Below are 15,625 nucleotides of genomic sequence, written 5' to 3'. Positions count from 1 at the left end.
GCACGCCGGAGGGATGAGGGGCAGTGGCAGAACCCCAAGGGACAGCTCACCAACAGCAGAGACCCAGGGGCACCACGCTCAGAGCAGGAACAACTTTAATGGGCACAAGTCTCATGTGTGAGCACAAATATTAAACTTTTACACCATACAAAAATAGAGAAACATTCAACAAAATAACAAAAATAGATTATTTCAGCTGCTAGAGGGTGTTGCAGTGGTGGTTATTCTGTCTTACCAGGGAAGGGCCCTCTTGGCGGCCACCAGCAAGGCCTGAAAACGGGGCCTTTCCCACCTGCTGTCCCTCCTTGGGGAGAGGACAGGCCTTGGGGCACTGCAGGGGACATCTGGAAGCGCTGGGGGGCCTGTTCTTGCTCCTGCTTCTGTCCCTTGCCACAGCCCTGCGCATCTCTCTGTCATGCCCCTGGAGCCAGCCCTGTCCCTGTTGGGAGCAGGTAGGGGACACCCAGTCAGGGACGGGGACACCCAGATACTTCAGGGGACATGGTGATGGGGAACGCAGAGCTGGTGGAGGCGAGGGGCTGGGGGTCTCTGCTGCAGATCCCTGTGCTCCCAGCAGCCCCATGGGGCAGGTGAGTAGCAAAGCGGCCGGCGCTGGTGCTTGCTATGGCTGCCCTCCATGCGGGGAGCCCCGGCCAGGCAGCCCCACGGCATGGCCAGCACGAGGCTCAGCCAGGGTGGCTCTGGCTGCTGTTAGGCTGCAGTTTCATGCTGTCAGAGCTGCTCTGGGAGTTGGAGGACTTTTTCGCCTGCAGCACCATGGTCCAGTACCAGAGAAAGATGAGAAAACCTGGGTGAGAAGGGAGAAAGAGTGGGTCAATCCCCTCAAAGGACCACCAGTAGCTGAGAGTGAGCTAGCCAGTCTCCCAGGGCTGTATCTTCTCATACCCCATCATCACCACACCCACAAAGTCCCAGGGCAGTTCATGCCCTTTGGAGGAGCCCAGTGCCCCAGGATCACCTTGGAGTGAGTTGATGATGGTGAAGATGTAGAGGGAGACAAGGCGGAAGTTGCCGGAGGTGAAGGAGAAGAACACCAGTGCCCAGGGAATGCCCAGCAGGATGCTTAGACCAAAGAGGGCTAGGACATGCTTGAGCTTGTGGCCTTTCTTGTTCTGCTGGAGGATCTCCCGGACCATGGCCCCCAGCATGACGGAGTTGAAGAGGAATACCAGGCTGAACAAACCCAGGTTTACCACGTTATGGATCAGGGGGCTCGTGATCCAGCATCTAGAGGGAGGAGAAAAAGCAAAGGGTTACGCTGTGTCATCCCACAGGGGGATAAGACAAAGGGTTTGAGGGTGGAGAGGGGAGCATGAAGGTTCTGGGCTAACTCAGCACCCGTCGTAGTTAAACCCAGAGGTGGGATCCCCTGCCCCACCTTATGCAAAGCCCCAGGAAAGCCACAGCCTTGTGGGATAAGGAGGTGGAGGTTGAACCAGATGACTTTAAGACCAGAGACCAAGCAATCAATTTCCCATGACTTACATGGTTGCATTGGTGGACTTTCCACCAATGGATTCATACACAGGAATGGAGAACGGGCCGTAGTTCGTCCAGTTAGTCAGGAAGATCAGCATCACGCAACAGAAGGGGAGTCCTGGGTGTTAAGAACAGAGTAAAGTGGCCATCCTCATCCCTGACCCACAGACCTTCTGGAAGGACTTGCCTCTTTTTCCTCATAAGGTGTACAATGTCCTCTCTCCTTGGGGTGAACCAAGGAAAGAGGATACAACAAGGGTTCCTGGTGTAAGCCCTGGCCAAGGAACGGGCTTGTGCTGCACAGACCCCAGCTGGGGGTCTCACAGGGTGATGGAATTTTAGGCCACAAATGATCATGAGATCTTCTTACCACAACCTCCTATCCAAAGGAGGACAGAGATGTATGGGTGTCTCCTGCATCAAGCCCATCTTCATGGGCTGCCCTGGTGTACTGGGTCTGGCTGGGATGTTAAGTTCCCCTGCAGCAGCCCATGCAGTGCTGTGCTCTGCACTTGTAGCTAGAACAGCTACACTGGTATCACACCAGTGTTGTCTGCTGCTGAGCAGTGCTGGCACAGCATCAGGACTCTCTCTAACTCTTCTAGGGGGTGGACAAAAAAGTGAGAAAGGAACATCACCAGGGCAGCTGACCTAAGCCAACCAAAGGGATATTCCACACCATATGGTGTCACACTCAGCAATAAAAGGTGGAAAAAGGAAGAGGGGGGTGGGCTCTCGTTGCGAAAACATCTGTCCTCCCGAACACTGGCTACGTGCGTTGAGGCCCTGCTTCAAGGACGTGGTCAAGCATCGCTCATTTGAGGGAAGCAGAGAGTAATTTCTTTCCTCTGCACTTCCACACAGCCTTTACTTGTTTTTTTTTTCCTTTTTTCTTTTGCCCTCCCTTTTCCCCTTTCCCTTTTTCCCTTTAGTTAAATTGTTTAATTAATAATAATCTTTCCTTAATAATTATTTTTTCCTTTTAATTAAATTATCCTTATCTCAACCCGTGAGTTGTTCTTTCCTTTACTTCTTCCCCTTCTCTTCTAAGAAGGGGGAGTGAGAGCGGTTGTGGTGGAGTTCAGCTGCCTAGCACGGTGAAACCACCACACCGGGGTGTCTCTTTTAGAAAGACCATCCCATCGCTATTTAAAGACCCCAAGCAGTGGCTGTCACATGCCTCCCTTGCTGGGTGACCTGCCTTTGCTCTAGCCCCTGTTTCTGCTCTCAGTCACTGAGCCTCCTTCCTCAATGAAGAGACAGATCCCTCTGCTCTCAGAGACCACAGCTATGCCCCCAACCCCATCCAGGCATCATATATGCTGGGAAAGACTTCCAGGGGCAGAAACCGACCCTACCATGTGCCAGTCTGCCCCACTGTCCTGCCCCTGGGGAGTCTCTGCCTCCCCCATGCTCACCCCAGCCCACCAGGCAGAGCTTGAGGAGGAAGTGGTCGTGGTAGGCATTGAAGACTTCGATCACAAGCCGGTAGAGGTTGTAGCCCTCGATGCCCATCCAGGTGAGGCAGCTCAGGAGGGAGAAGTGCAGGAACAGACCCCCAGCTCTGCAGGCTGCCTCGCTGCTGCTGGCAGCCAAGTGCTCTGAGATGAGGAAGGTGAAGTCCAGGAGGAAGATGGCACCCAGCAAGTTCATGTGGATGTGCATGCTCGTGATCTGGTCTCGCTGCTTGCTTCTGGAGAAGTGAGGGGAAGAGATGTCAACACTGTGCCTGGCCAGTATCACTGGTGCCCCACTACACCCCACAGTGTCGCTGGGGCAACACACCACACCCGAAGAGTTAGGAGAACCCTTGTTAGTGTAAGGGGCTGACATACTGACCCCACACATGGGACTGACACAGGCAGATTCAGGTCTCTGCAGCTGGCCCTGCACTTCAGATTTAGTCTATGGAGGGTTGGGAGTGACATATTTTCAGCTCCCAATCATCCACATAGGGTCAGTGATATTACTCAAGAAAAGCCACTCTTGTTCTCCCTGACAAGATCTTTGTTGGTTTCTGCTTGCCAGCTCCATGACAACAACCAAACTGATTTTCCAAAATCAGCAGGTGTTTGAGAGTGCCCTTCAAGAGACCTGGCAAAGAGGACAGTTTCTGGAGGGGTACATTCTACTTTCTTCCAGCCTGGCTCCTTCATCATGCTTCCAGCTGGACCACCAACTGCCTTTGGAGAGCTTGGGCCCTCCCCAGTGTAATGACAACAGGAAAGATGCAGAGAGGGAGCATGGGGGTGTCCTGTCAGCCCACTGGCTCACCTGGGCACCCAGACCGTACCTGAAGTAGAGGAAGAAGATGGTGCAAATGGATGCCAAAGCTGAGATAAGGCAGCCAATGTACGTGATGATGCTCAGATAGTCTCTGTGTATGTAGGTAATCTCTGGAGAGGATACCTGGGGAGAAGAAGGAAGGAGACAGTGAAGGAGCAGTGCCAGGGGGAATAATGTAGAGAGCTGCGGGAAGGCACTACCCACCATTAGCACAGCAAAGTAGGTGAGGTGGTTGCATCTGCAGTATGTCTGTCTATCCCCCTCCACTGTTGTGCAGCCATAGCTATCCCAGTTTCCAGAGCTGGCTGCTAAAGAAAGGGAAAGCATCTGGTGACCAGCAGAAACAGCTGCTTTGGAGCTCAGAGCTTCAGGTTAGGGTGTCCACAGCAGGGGGAAGGACAAATGTGGGGGGTCCCAGATCACCCTATGCAGAGCACACACTAGCAGGAATACATACACAGGATTGCTAGCTTCAGGGGCAACAGTACCCTCCCTGGGAAGGGAGAAAGCTCCTAGGTTAGATATGGAGGAAAAAGCCTACAATTGACCCCTTGGGAAACATTTATGGAGCTGGAGCAAGGGAGTTGCAGAACAACTTCTACCACCAACAGCCAGTAGGTCTTTAGTACTCAGCCAAGGGAACAGAAACAGCATCTATGCTTCGCACACAAATGCAGAAGCTCCTGCGCCCATACACTCACCGGTGCTGTCCTCCTGCCAGAAGACGCACAGCAGGGTCACATTCCTCTGAAATGACAAAACAACAGGTCCTGATCAGGATGAATTGCAAGTTTGGTAGGGGCAACATTGGACAGGAGGTGAGATGGTCTCAGGAGATGAACTGGCCCACATCATGAGCAGAGGCTCAAGGTAAAGACTTCTCTTGGCAGTTTGCAGAACAGATACCTCCTCCCAGGCCCCAGTTTTAAATAAGGAGTTCGCCTTTGAACGGTGGCTATGAATGAGCCAAGAAATATTAACTCAAAGTGTCCCCAGCCCTGGAGATTGTGCTGGAGTTGACACATCTGCAGATTATCATCCACTGCACAGAAGTAGGCAGAGCCACCACTAGTGCACATGGTGAAGCCATGAAGCCAGAAGATGCAGTAGGTTGCAGCAGGCCTAGGACATGGGCCTGCTGGATCGTGACCACTCTTAAAGCTGGTAGGGCCTGAGCCATCCTTGCCCCTCTGTTCCTGGAGGGGTTGGGTGTGATGAGGCTGTTCCCCCACTTACCAGCAGTTGGCTGTGGAAGAAAGTGAGGACCACTGGGTCAGAGAGATTGGCCACCACCATGTCCACCAGGGAGATGCCAACCACCTTGTCACCCAGGATGTGGCTGCTGTTTTCATCCTGTAGGAGAAGGAGAGGAGGTGGTGGCACTGCAGGAAGGGAGAGCTGCCAGGTGTGAAGCTGGTGAGAGTCCACAGCAAAGAGGACCTGTGCTGCTTCCCTGTCAGGACTCTAGCTCATTTTCGAAGCATCTAACATCTCCAGAGCACCTTCTACAAGTGAGTGCCTTCAGCCTGGTTTGGGCAGCAGGGACTGGAGCTGGCCGAGAAGGGCGAGGGCTGCAGGACGGGCAGAGGAGAAGGCAAAGCCTAGCTGAGCTGCAGGTGATGCTGCAGGGTGCAACATGGACATGAATGGGCAGGTAAGGCCAGCCCAGGGAACGATGCCTTGTGCTGATTTGTACAAGCACTCCCTGCTGCAGCTGGCTCTCTGCTACCCTGTGCCACCAGACAGTGGCACCCCACCGTGCTGCATGGCGCAAGTGTTACCTGGAACATGGCCTGGCTGTTGATGTCCACCAGGAGCACCCTGTGCTCCGCCACCTCCTTCTTTGCAGTCACGAACAAGCTGCTTGGCAGATCCACGGAGAACCCCTGGACCTCTCTGCTCTCCTGCAAGGACAGACCCATTGGGACAGAGCTTAGGAAGATGCTGGTGGGCTGCTACTCTGAGCTCCATTGGGTGTGGTGGGGATGACAGGGGTGACAACATCTGCCCAGCCCTGGGGTTGCACTTCCGTCCCCACCAGCACCCCACAGACCCACCTCTCTTGGGGAAGCAAAGGCCAGGTGCCGAGGAGCCTGCGCAGTGCTGACTCTCAGGACGGTGGCACGCAGAGCGGCCTTCCCGAAGGTCTGGTTCTGCCCTTTGAGCTCCACCTGCGCCAGCATCCTCTCCAAGGCCCCAAGTTTGCTGTGGGGAACAGGACGCAGTGAGCAGGGCAGCAGGTGCCACGCCGGGGACCAGGAAAAAGGCACCAGCGTGGAACAGGTTCAGCCAACACCCTGCCCACCACCACAACCACCCAGCCTGCAGCCCAGCCCCGCACTCACTGCCGAAGTGATCGCTGTGCCGTGGCACCCGAGGCCGGCGCCTGTGCGAGGAGTCTGTCCAGGGCAGCGAGCTGGCCCTCTACGTCCTGCTCCCAGACGGGCATGATCTCCAGAGAGGCTGGTGGCACATGACAGGAGATACTGTCAGGGGCAGAGGCAGAGACAGCTTCCCCCTGTCCCCAGCTGCTGGCCAGGGCTGGCTCCATGGCACAGCCCTCGCAGGAACCCAAAGCAAAGGGCTTCAATGTGGGCCCACGCTTGGGAAGCCACTAGAGACCCTGACCCAGGCGGCTTCTCCGGCCGCCTGGAGCTCAGCATTCCTCTGCAAAGCACATGGCTTCCTGGGATTTTAGTGGGCTGTAGCACTTTGGAAAATCTCCGCCTTCATGTTTTGGTAGCTGCTCGCCCAGGGACACCTGTGTGCCAGGGGCTGCCACTGGGCTGTTTAAGCCAAACCACTTGTCCTTCCTATCACCCTTTAGCTGTGTCATGGCATTGTCATACACAGCACCGGGACAACCCCAGTGCTCTGCTGATGGCTAGCACAGGCTGGGAGTGGAATTGACCCTTATCTCATTAAAATAACACCGAACTGCCTTTACCAGGGAAAAAGTATTCAGATGCACTGTCAAGGGAGGTGTTCTTCTGGCCCTTGAAGACATAGGACACATTGAAGATAGCGGTCTTGGTCCTTTCAGTCTTCTGCGTGTCCCTCTCCTGGGTGATGCTGCTGGGTGGGTCCTGGCCCAGGAGGAAGCTCTGCTTCCCGTATGCAAGCCGGAGGGTCCTGTTGGGCTTGAACCAGTAGATGCAGAAGCGGTACCTGCCCAAAGTGGGCGGCAAGCTGGACTGGTAGGAAAAGTTTCTCCTGCTTGGCAAAAATGGACTTTTTATTATTAGTGCCTGGGCCGTGTTCTCAATGGAGATGTTGGCAGGATTGTGCTTGTAGATGACGGAGCTGCTCTCAGTCTGGTTCCTCTCTCCGCAGAAACGGAAATCCTCCTGGCGGACACTTGCACCCACCCCTGCATTGCACAAGCGCAGAGAGATGCTGGCTTAGCCAGAGGGGCAGCGACCCACACGCCAGCACGTAGCATGCCAGGCGCTGCCCCAAGTGTGCCAAACCCATCCTGGCCAGGCTGTGTGACGTGAGCCACCTCCAACTTGCCCATGGTCACGCTGGGAGGTTTGCCAGGAGCCAGCATGCCCGGGGCTACCATAGCTCCTCTCTCCTGGGGCTGGCTTCTCCCCACTGCCACCCCCCCGGCCCCGCAGCAGGCTGACAAGGACAAAGGAGCACTATAGATGGATGGAGACCTGCTTCCTCCAGAAAGGACCCCTCCATCTCCAGGTCCTCACGCCAGAGACCCTAGTGGAGGCACATCAGCCCACAAGATGTTTCACCTCTGTGGAAGCCATGGCAGCAAACATCCCTCAGTGCCTTCAGCCTTTGCATTTTGGGGCTGCCAATTACTTCCAGCAGCCTAGACATGCTAGCCCAGGGCAGGATGTGGCTGGGACCAGCCTACCTTGGAGGGGGGAGAGAAGGAGCAGGAGCAGGACTTTCATCACAGGTGGCTCTTGACTGGCTTTGCCTCCCAGGAGAAAGCAGAGCCTGGAAGGTCACAAAGAAAAGAGGCCATGTAAATATTTGAGGTGACAAGAGCATTGCCCACAGCCAGCATGGCATCAGGGGATGGAGAGCTGAGGCTGTGCAGGGGGGACAGTGGCTGGTGCAACAGCCAGCTCCCGAGTGCCTCTGCCACCCGCGAGGAGGAGCTCCGGGTGCCAGACTCCCCACATGGCCACGTGAGGCTGGAAGGGCAGGACAGAGGCAGGAGGAGGCAGACAAATCTCTGGACTCTCGGCCCCAGCACAGGCGCCAACCTCTACAGCTCGCTGCTTCACATCTTGGTTCCTGTCTTGGCTTCTTATCGCAGGCGATAAAGAACAGAAGGAAATAGTGGTTTCCTAACCTACCAGGCCTAGAATTGTATCTGGTGATTTCTGCTCCTATATTTTCAGCTGCAGAACTGGTCACGTTGCAACCCACAGGCAGCGGTGGTGGGGATGGAGCACGGTGCAGGATACGAGCATGCTCTGTCCCCCTACAGCTGCCACCCACCGCCTGCATCTGCTGGCATCTGCTTGTGCATTGGCTGCAGCACAACCCCACCTCCTGGCAGCAGTCTCACAGTTGCTGTGCAGCTCTTCCCACGCTCATCTTGGGACCCTGGGCTCCCACCTTTTTAAGAGGCACCCGCCGTGGCTGCAGCTGTGGTATTTGCACCCAACAGCAGCAGCTGGGGCAGGCGCTGCCTGCATTACGGTGACACCAGCCCCACCCAGGGGCCTGGGGTGAGAGTGGCAGGAGGTGTCAGGGAACGCCCAGAGTCACCAGCATGAAGGGTGCACCCATGGGCAGCAGGACCATAAAGAGGATGAAAATGGCCCGTGCCTAGCAAGCTGATGAGGTAATGCAAATGTGCACCATCCAGGGCATCACACTGACCCGCTGGGACAGGACACCGTCAGCAAGGGCTGCGTGGGGCGGCTGCCAGAACCAAGCACTTGCTGACGCCCAACGCCAAGCCAGCACCCAGGTTGCTGCCACTGCCAGGGCTGTGTCTGGCTCCCACGTTGCTTCCAACCATCCCGCTCAAAACCCCCAGCACCGTTTCAGGGTGTCCTGTTCACGTGGACATAAACCTGGCCAGATGTGCAGACATCTGTTGCCTGTCTCACAGCATGCGAGCGCCAGGGGACCACCCGCCGAAGTGGCTGCAGGGCTCCTGCAAGCATTGCTGTCAAAGGCTCCCTTTGCTGCACAGTTGAGGCTTTTCTGTCTGACCAATGCGTGATGTAAGAGAGGAGAGGAATGACAGATATCATCTTGGTCTCACAAGAAAGATAAAAATAAAGCCTCTTCTGTGTCTCACAAGCTCTCAGAGGCATCCAAGGGTTGTCAGTAGTGAAGACCAGGGAAAATTGCTGGCTTGAAAACTCAGTGTCCTTGTCACCGGGTCTCCTGGTGGCAAGGGGAAGGTCCCACCTCATTTCTCGCCAAGGCTGGAAGTGGGGCTGCCGACCAGTGCTGGCCAGCCTCTCACCCGCTGCCAGTGCTGCTTGCCCAGGACCGGGTTCTGGGTTGGCCTGGGTGTCAGCAGGAGATGGCTTGTGACTGTGCTGAGACATGCTTCCCCACACAGGTTTGCTAATGTGACACCACAGCCACTTGCTGCTTTCCTGAGCAGCGCAGGAAGTCTCTCCAGCCAGCACGGATCCAGCGCACATCCTGCACTGGTGTGTCACCACCAACAGGCAGAGCGCGTTAGCCTTCCCGCAGCAATTTGTCACCCCTGGATGACAGGGGCTTTGGGCTGTAAATCAACCAGCTACCATGGGCATAACGGTCTTGCACAAGCACTGTGCTGCTGAGGTCCCCAGCATGGGCTAGGGGCGTACAGCATGGGCATGACTTGCCAGCGGTAACTGGATGTGAATGAGGCCAGCGTCCCCATTCCTTGCTGCATGCCCGGGAATCACACACATGCAGCCACGGAGTGAGAGCTTGTATTGAAAAAGCACAGGCATGCGATGGCAAAATGCAGGTGGCAACAGCAAAACACGCAGTGTGCTTAAAGGCAACGTGAAGCACCGGTGCTTGAAGCTGGGAGTAACAAAGACGTGAATGCAAACCATGGTGCCATGGCACCAAGCCAGCGCATGGGGGACACAAAGCTGCAAGGCTCCAGCCAGGGGAAGGCTGGCAGAGGGACAAGCTCTGACCCATTCTGCTGTGCTGGCACAGTTTGGATTTTGCCAAAGAAAGGGATCGTCCCCTTTCAGCCATTACTGAGAGCACAGATGAGACAAGAAATCCCCATGGAAGGAGGGCAGCTGGTATTTCCCCTCTGAGCTCTGCTTGCCCCAACTCGGTTGATTGCCTCTTCCTGAGCTAAACAATGCCAAGAGAAAATCCCCTGAAACTGTTTTCTCAGCAGAAAAACTCAGTTCCCACCCATACCCACAGCAGGCAATGCTGGTCCCCAAGTGCATCCTGGAGGCAGTGGGGAACAGCGCAGGTGAGGGCACAGCATCACTGCACCCAGGTGCCACAGGGCTCCCTGCTGCCCCGCTCTCCCAGGAACCCTTTTGCGAAAGCCACTGCGGGGACCTATTGCAGCAGCCCCTTCCACACCAGCCCAGCCTCCCTCCTTCCTCCCTGGAGCAGGAAGGCTTTTCCAGCCACCCCGCCCCAGCCCCCCCAGCCGGGTAGCTCAGCTCCAAGGCTGCTCTGAGAACAATAGCACATAGAAAAGCTGCTGCTTTGTCACAGATGAGATAAGCAGAGGTGGGGGAGATTGGGGTCTGGAGCAGGCTCCTTACTGGCACAGGGCAGGATGTGTTTTCTCAGAAGCTCAGCACGAAGTATCAGGGCATTACATTGTGTTCTCTCATCACCACTAAATTAATGCGCTGGCCTTGCAAAGGGAAGCCTGCGAATAATACTGTGTCTAAACCTGGAGGCAAGTAGAAAAAATAAAAAGCCCAGTGTTTATTACCACTGAGAAACCTTATTGATCTCTGGGTGACTTGGCACCAGGTATTTGATTACTTGGAGATGGCAAGGGCTTGCGGGTTTTGCACATGACATTTTTCCCAAGAAGGGAAGATGCTCTCATGTCTCACACAAACACCGGAAACGCGTAGATGCAGGGGCTTTCATCTATTTTGCTTCCAGGCTTGCTAGTAAAATACACCACTGGTCTGTGCCTCGAGCCTCCAAGATGCTGATAAGGACACAGCTCTTCACCCATAGCCTGTTATTCAGGGGAGAGAAGGCAAAGTTTTGGGAAATAGATGGGGGAACTGAGGCACAGAGAGAGGCATGTGAGTGGCCCCAGGCAGCCAGGACAGACTCCCCCAGACAGGATACAGAACGATCCCATGCAGGGGACAGTGCCCATCATTGGAGGGGATGCTCAGGATGGCCCCAGCCTCGGTCACTCAGGTGACCAGGTTCATCTTCACAATGTGTCCTTGTTCTTGGCCAGCATCCCGTGGGCACCGGGGCCAGCCCACACATTAGTCACAGCATCAGCATGCAAGCCCTTCCCATCACTGGTGGGCATCAGGAAGGCGCCCTTGGCTGCCTGGACCCAACGGGCACATTTGCTAATCCCACTGGGGTGAGCCATGCCATGCCCTGCGCCGGCTGTGGGCTGGGGCTCAGTGGTTCAGCTCGCAGCAGCGTGCTGGCACGTTCCCCTGCAACACCGGCATCCGCAGGCACGGGGCAGTTTTGCAGATGGGACGAGACCTGGTAACGATTGCCAGGGGCCCAGCAGAGCTCCCTGACAGACCTGGTGTCCTTCACAGGCCGATTGCCACCTCCCCTCCTGAGGAAGCGGTAGGAGAGTTGGTGGGAGGCAGAGATAGTTCCGACCTCCAATGCTCAAAACCATCAAATCACCATTTCCTAAAAAACACTGCAACCAGAAATACCTCAGCTAACAAACCCAACGCTTCCTCTGCAGTGGTGGGGAACACACAGCATCTTGTTTGGTATCATGCAAAGCCAGTGGCTTCAGCAAGGGCTATACGTAGCCTCCAAAGGAACAGGTGTGGCTGCAGCAATGTTGAGGTTGCCACAGCCTTGGAGGAGCAGCCTGCATCCTCAAGGCACATTGCAACCGATGCAGGAGGGGCAGCATGCTGCAACTGATGTGAAGTCTGGGGATTTCAGTTTCCCACCTGTAAGGAGTGGGAATGGCCTTGGTGTGCCCACTCAGGCATCCTCACATGCACTCAGCCTCAGGCATGGGTTGCAGCTGGTAACACCGAGCTGATGGGCAACAAGGGCTTCCCCTCACCCTGGGCTGAGCGGGTCTGATTGTCCCCAGCAGGGTGCTTTGCGTGGCAGCCACCAACTTAGGTAGAAAATACCAAGAAAAAAGCACTGTCCCAGGGATGCAGGTACCCAGCGCTGAGCTGGCAGCCGCTGCTTCCCACGATGCACAGAGCCCAGGAGCCTGCAAGGCCACCACATTCCCCCAGCCCCAGGGCTGCAGCCCTCGAAGCCCACCCTGGGCTGGAGCTGCTGCAGGAGCAGCCTGGCCTCCCTTCCTCAGCAGAAAACCCTGGGCCTCCTGCAGATGGGCTCACACCTTTCTTCCACCCAAACCACCCTCAGATTGTAACACCTTCCAAAATGCTCTATCCTGGATGGTCGCTGAGAAACATCCCTTCCCGGGTCTCATTGTCATCCACATGAAAATGTTTCCCATCACATGGGAGTACAGAGCAGCCCAGGATTGTGCTCCAAGCCATTTCATGTTTGGCTCGGGATACTTGGAGGATGGCAGCAATTCCAGTGCCTGGCAAGGGTGAACTGTGGGACTTTCACCGGGGGGAGGCTGTAGCATCGGAGGAGCTAGGTACAAGGGCCTGGGTCACAGATTTCCTGGTCGCTGCCATAGCCCAGCTGTTGGTGAGCTGATGGGAAAGAAGTTTACGGCTCAGTGCCCTTCTGAAAAACAAGTGCTGGCAGGCTGCTGCCCAGCTGGTGCCACGCGGGGGCTGGCACTCACATCCCTCCCCCGGCTGCAGCCAGAGCCCCCAGCATGTGGGAGCTGCTGTCTGCAGCGCCACGTCCCTCTGACACCCATGGGTGCCACCAAAATACGCAGGAGGGCCAGCCCCAGTGTGCCCCATCCCGGCAGCACGCAGTTGTTTGCAAACCTGTTGCTCTCCGAATAGCAGCCCCCGGGCTGCAGGATTAAGAGCTGGACTGGAACCAACTATGCAGCATTTTTAGGCCTTGGCTCAACTCACGTGGGAGCGGCAAACCTTGCAGGGGCAGAGCAAAACCCACTGTGGCTGTGGTACTGAGGAGGACTGAACTTACAGCACTGCCCAAAGCCTGTTTTTTCTCCTGCTGTCCAGGTCTCTGAAACCTCTCCTGGCTCCCTGCTGGCAGCAGAGCTTGTAAGTGGGTACCGCAGCTCTCAGGCCATGAAATGAGCTTTGGCTGGCTCCCCCACTCACAGCGGTCCGGACTTGCTGCTAGGAGGCTATTCCAGGAGACCTGATTTCAATTCTCCAGCTGGTGTTGCTGGGTCTTGCTGGTCTCTTTGCCCCTTTCCTCAGGGACCGCTCAGGCAGCTCACGGGCGGGGAGCACCCAGGGCAGCCCCCAGCAGTTTGCCAGGACAGGCAGCAGCAAGCCGCAGTGCTGCAGCAGGAATCCCCCGGCAGGCACTGGAAGGAGAGCTCCGTGTCGAGACAAGCCAACCGTCCCACAGGATGCTGTGCTCTCCGCCAGGAAGGAGAAGCGGGGTGTGCCGGTGGTTCCCCGGGTTGGGAAGCGGCGGCCGCGCACACAGCACGGCACAGCAGAGTGGCGGGGGCTTCGCAGGGCTCAGCTGTGCTGAGGGCAGCAGCCGACAACAGCTGCCCCGCAAAGCGCACGGGGATCTGCGGCTCTGCGGCTGAATTCCGTTCGGCCTGGCTGCTGGGCAGAGGCACGGCGAAGCCCGATTTAGCAGGGAAGGGAAGCGCTTGTAGGGATGGAGGCTTCAAGACAGGTCGTGCCTTGGCTGCGAATTGCGGGGGGGGCCCTCGGGGAGACCCGTCTCTGCGGGGACAGAGGTGTCGCAGCCTGTGCGGGGGCACACAGCACGCGTCGCAGCCCTGCGCCCCGGCTCGGCCCACAGCTCACCGAGCACCCCGCGCCCCAGGAGGCCCCCACGGGAGTTGGGGGGCTGATGCCCGGGGCCAGAGCCCGCGGCACCGCCCGGCACCCCAGACGCGGTCCAACCCCGAGCGGCCGCAGGCAGCCCCCGAGCGGCCCGGCCCCGCCGCTCCTGCCCCCAGCCCCGCACGCGCCCCACGCCGCTCCGGGACCCCGCCCGGCTTAACCGGCCCCGGTACCTGCGCCCGGCCCGGGCTGGGCGCGCTGTCCCGGCGCGGCTCGGCTCGGCTCGGAACGGCACGGCTCCTATCGGAACGGCTCGGCTCGGAACGGCACGGCTCCTATCGGAACAGCACGGCGCGGCTCGGCACGGCTCCTATCGGAACGGCTCGGCTCGGAACGGCACGGCTCCTATCGGAACAGCACGGCGCGGCTCGGCACGGCTCCTATCGGAACGGCTCGGTCCGGCTCGGCTCGGCTCGGCACGGCTCCTATCGGAACAGCACGGCGCGGCTCAGCTCGGCACGACGCGGCTCGGCTCGGCACGGCACGGTTCAGCCCACCCCCGCCCCCCCGGGCCGCCGGTGACTCAGCGGGCGGGACCGGGAGGAGCCGAGCCGCACCGGGTGCCGCCGAGACCCTCTGGGACCCCCGGGGGGGTCGCGGTGCCCCCGGCCTTCGGGAGCGGCACCCGGTCGGTGGAGCCGGCCGGGGGGTCCGGGGGGTGCGGGTGGCCTGGGGGACCCCGGCAGGGGCGGCCGGGAGCTGGGCTGCCTCCTTCCCAGCACCTTTCGGCTCCAGGCACGGCGCGGGGGCTGGCGGGTGTCCAGAGGAGGAAAGGAGTTGTTTGGCTGGCAGGCTGCACGCTTGGCTGCAAAAGGGATTAAAAAATAATAGTTTATGCGAGAGCAGCCAGGACAGAGTGTCCCCGCGAACTCTGCCCCGCTCCGCGCGGGAAATGAGGGAGACAAGGAGCGGGACAAGCAGCAGAGCAAGGAGAGTGACCCTTGCCCCGTGCCCAGATCAAGGGTCCTGAGCATGGGGCTTGGTCCCCGCAGCTCCACACATGCACCTGGCTCCACACAGACCCCGGCATCGGAAGGAGGCGGGCTGGGATGTGGGGTCAGGGGGCCTCCCTGCCTTGAGCCCAGAGGTGGGGACCCTGCCTCTCACCCTGCAGCCAGCGCCCTCACCCTGGGGCAGCTGCAGGGTTCGAGGCTGGGGGCGTCACGGCCGTGAGGAGCGGTGGCAGTGCTGATCACTGCAGAGCCCACAAAGCTGCTGCAGAGAGGGGCACAGCTCGGCCAGGTTCCAGCCAAAGCCGCCTTTTGTGTGTGCTGAAAAGCAGTCGTGCGGGAGAAAGTCGGGCTCCAAGGAGATGGAGGGGAGGAGAGCGCGCTGGGAGGTGGCCAGGAAGTGCCTTGGGTAAATACTGGCTCTCACAGATATTTCCAGTTCTTTGAATGGAACTTTTCTTTTTGCTGGGGGAAGGGTAGACACACTGGCAGCAAAAGGTGCTGGGTGGCACAGAAGCAAAAGTCGGCCTCTGCGCCAAAGGTGCCACACGGCTGTGCCGGGGGACGGGGATGGTGCCTCAGCCCCCCTTCCTGCCCTGCATTGGAGGAGTCCAGCACAGTGACTTGCACCTCCATTTGCATCACCCACAAGCTGCTTCTGACTTTGTTCCAATTCCAGCTCCCACAGGAAGCCAGGCTGCCTGCCGGGGCCGTTCACGCGGCCTCACGTGGCCGCACCATGGCTAACACGGCTCCCTTTGAAGGGCAGCAGTCCCACGCTAT

General features: G+C 57.9%; 1 protein-coding gene across 3 annotated transcripts; it reads right to left on the bottom strand.

The window, feature by feature from the left end:
- Positions 1–78: 78 nt before the first annotated feature.
- On the bottom strand, positions 79–14,217 carry ADGRG1 (adhesion G protein-coupled receptor G1). Of its 3 annotated transcripts, XM_067004636.1 has the most exons (15): positions 14,178–14,217; positions 14,066–14,142; positions 7,661–7,746; positions 6,734–7,156; positions 6,132–6,249; positions 5,844–5,991; positions 5,568–5,690; positions 5,023–5,139; positions 4,488–4,533; positions 3,991–4,094; positions 3,794–3,909; positions 2,919–3,193; positions 1,507–1,618; positions 980–1,248; positions 79–808 (listed from the first exon to the last, which is right to left on the bottom strand). In XM_067004636.1, the coding sequence occupies exons 3-15, from the start codon at positions 7,698–7,700 to the stop codon at positions 687–689; spliced, it is 2,013 nt and encodes a 670-aa protein (XP_066860737.1). In that variant the 5' UTR covers positions 7,701–7,746; positions 14,066–14,142; positions 14,178–14,217; the 3' UTR covers positions 79–686. The 3 variants fall into 3 exon arrangements, with proteins under 3 accessions (XP_066860737.1, XP_047924908.2, XP_066860738.1); XM_048068951.2 differs by having other exon boundaries at positions 14,066–14,197; XM_067004637.1 differs by having other exon boundaries at positions 3,991–4,091; positions 14,066–14,197.
- Positions 14,218–15,625: the final 1,408 nt, after the last annotated feature.

Source organism: Anser cygnoides, chromosome 12 (assembly GCF_040182565.1).
Source record: "Anser cygnoides isolate HZ-2024a breed goose chromosome 12, Taihu_goose_T2T_genome, whole genome shotgun sequence".
Lineage (NCBI taxonomy): Eukaryota > Metazoa > Chordata > Aves > Anseriformes > Anatidae > Anser > Anser cygnoides.
Note: the sequence above shows the minus strand (reverse complement) of the source record. Positions and strands in the feature narration are given on the sequence as shown.

Excerpts from the sequence above, each read along its gene's own strand:
- ADGRG1 (XM_067004636.1), bottom strand. The coding sequence starts at position 7,700 with ATGAAAGTCCTGCTCCTGCTCCTTCTCTCCCCCCTCCAAG. Across the intron at positions 7,157-7,660 it reads CCTTCTCTCCCCCCTCCAAG|GGGTGGGTGCAAGTGTCCGC; the intron begins GTAGGCTGGTCC and ends TGTGCAATGCAG. Across the intron at positions 4,095-4,487 it reads CTGGCAGGAGGACAGCACCG|CAGCCAGCTCTGGAAACTGG; the intron begins GTGAGTGTATGG and ends CCCTTTCTTTAG.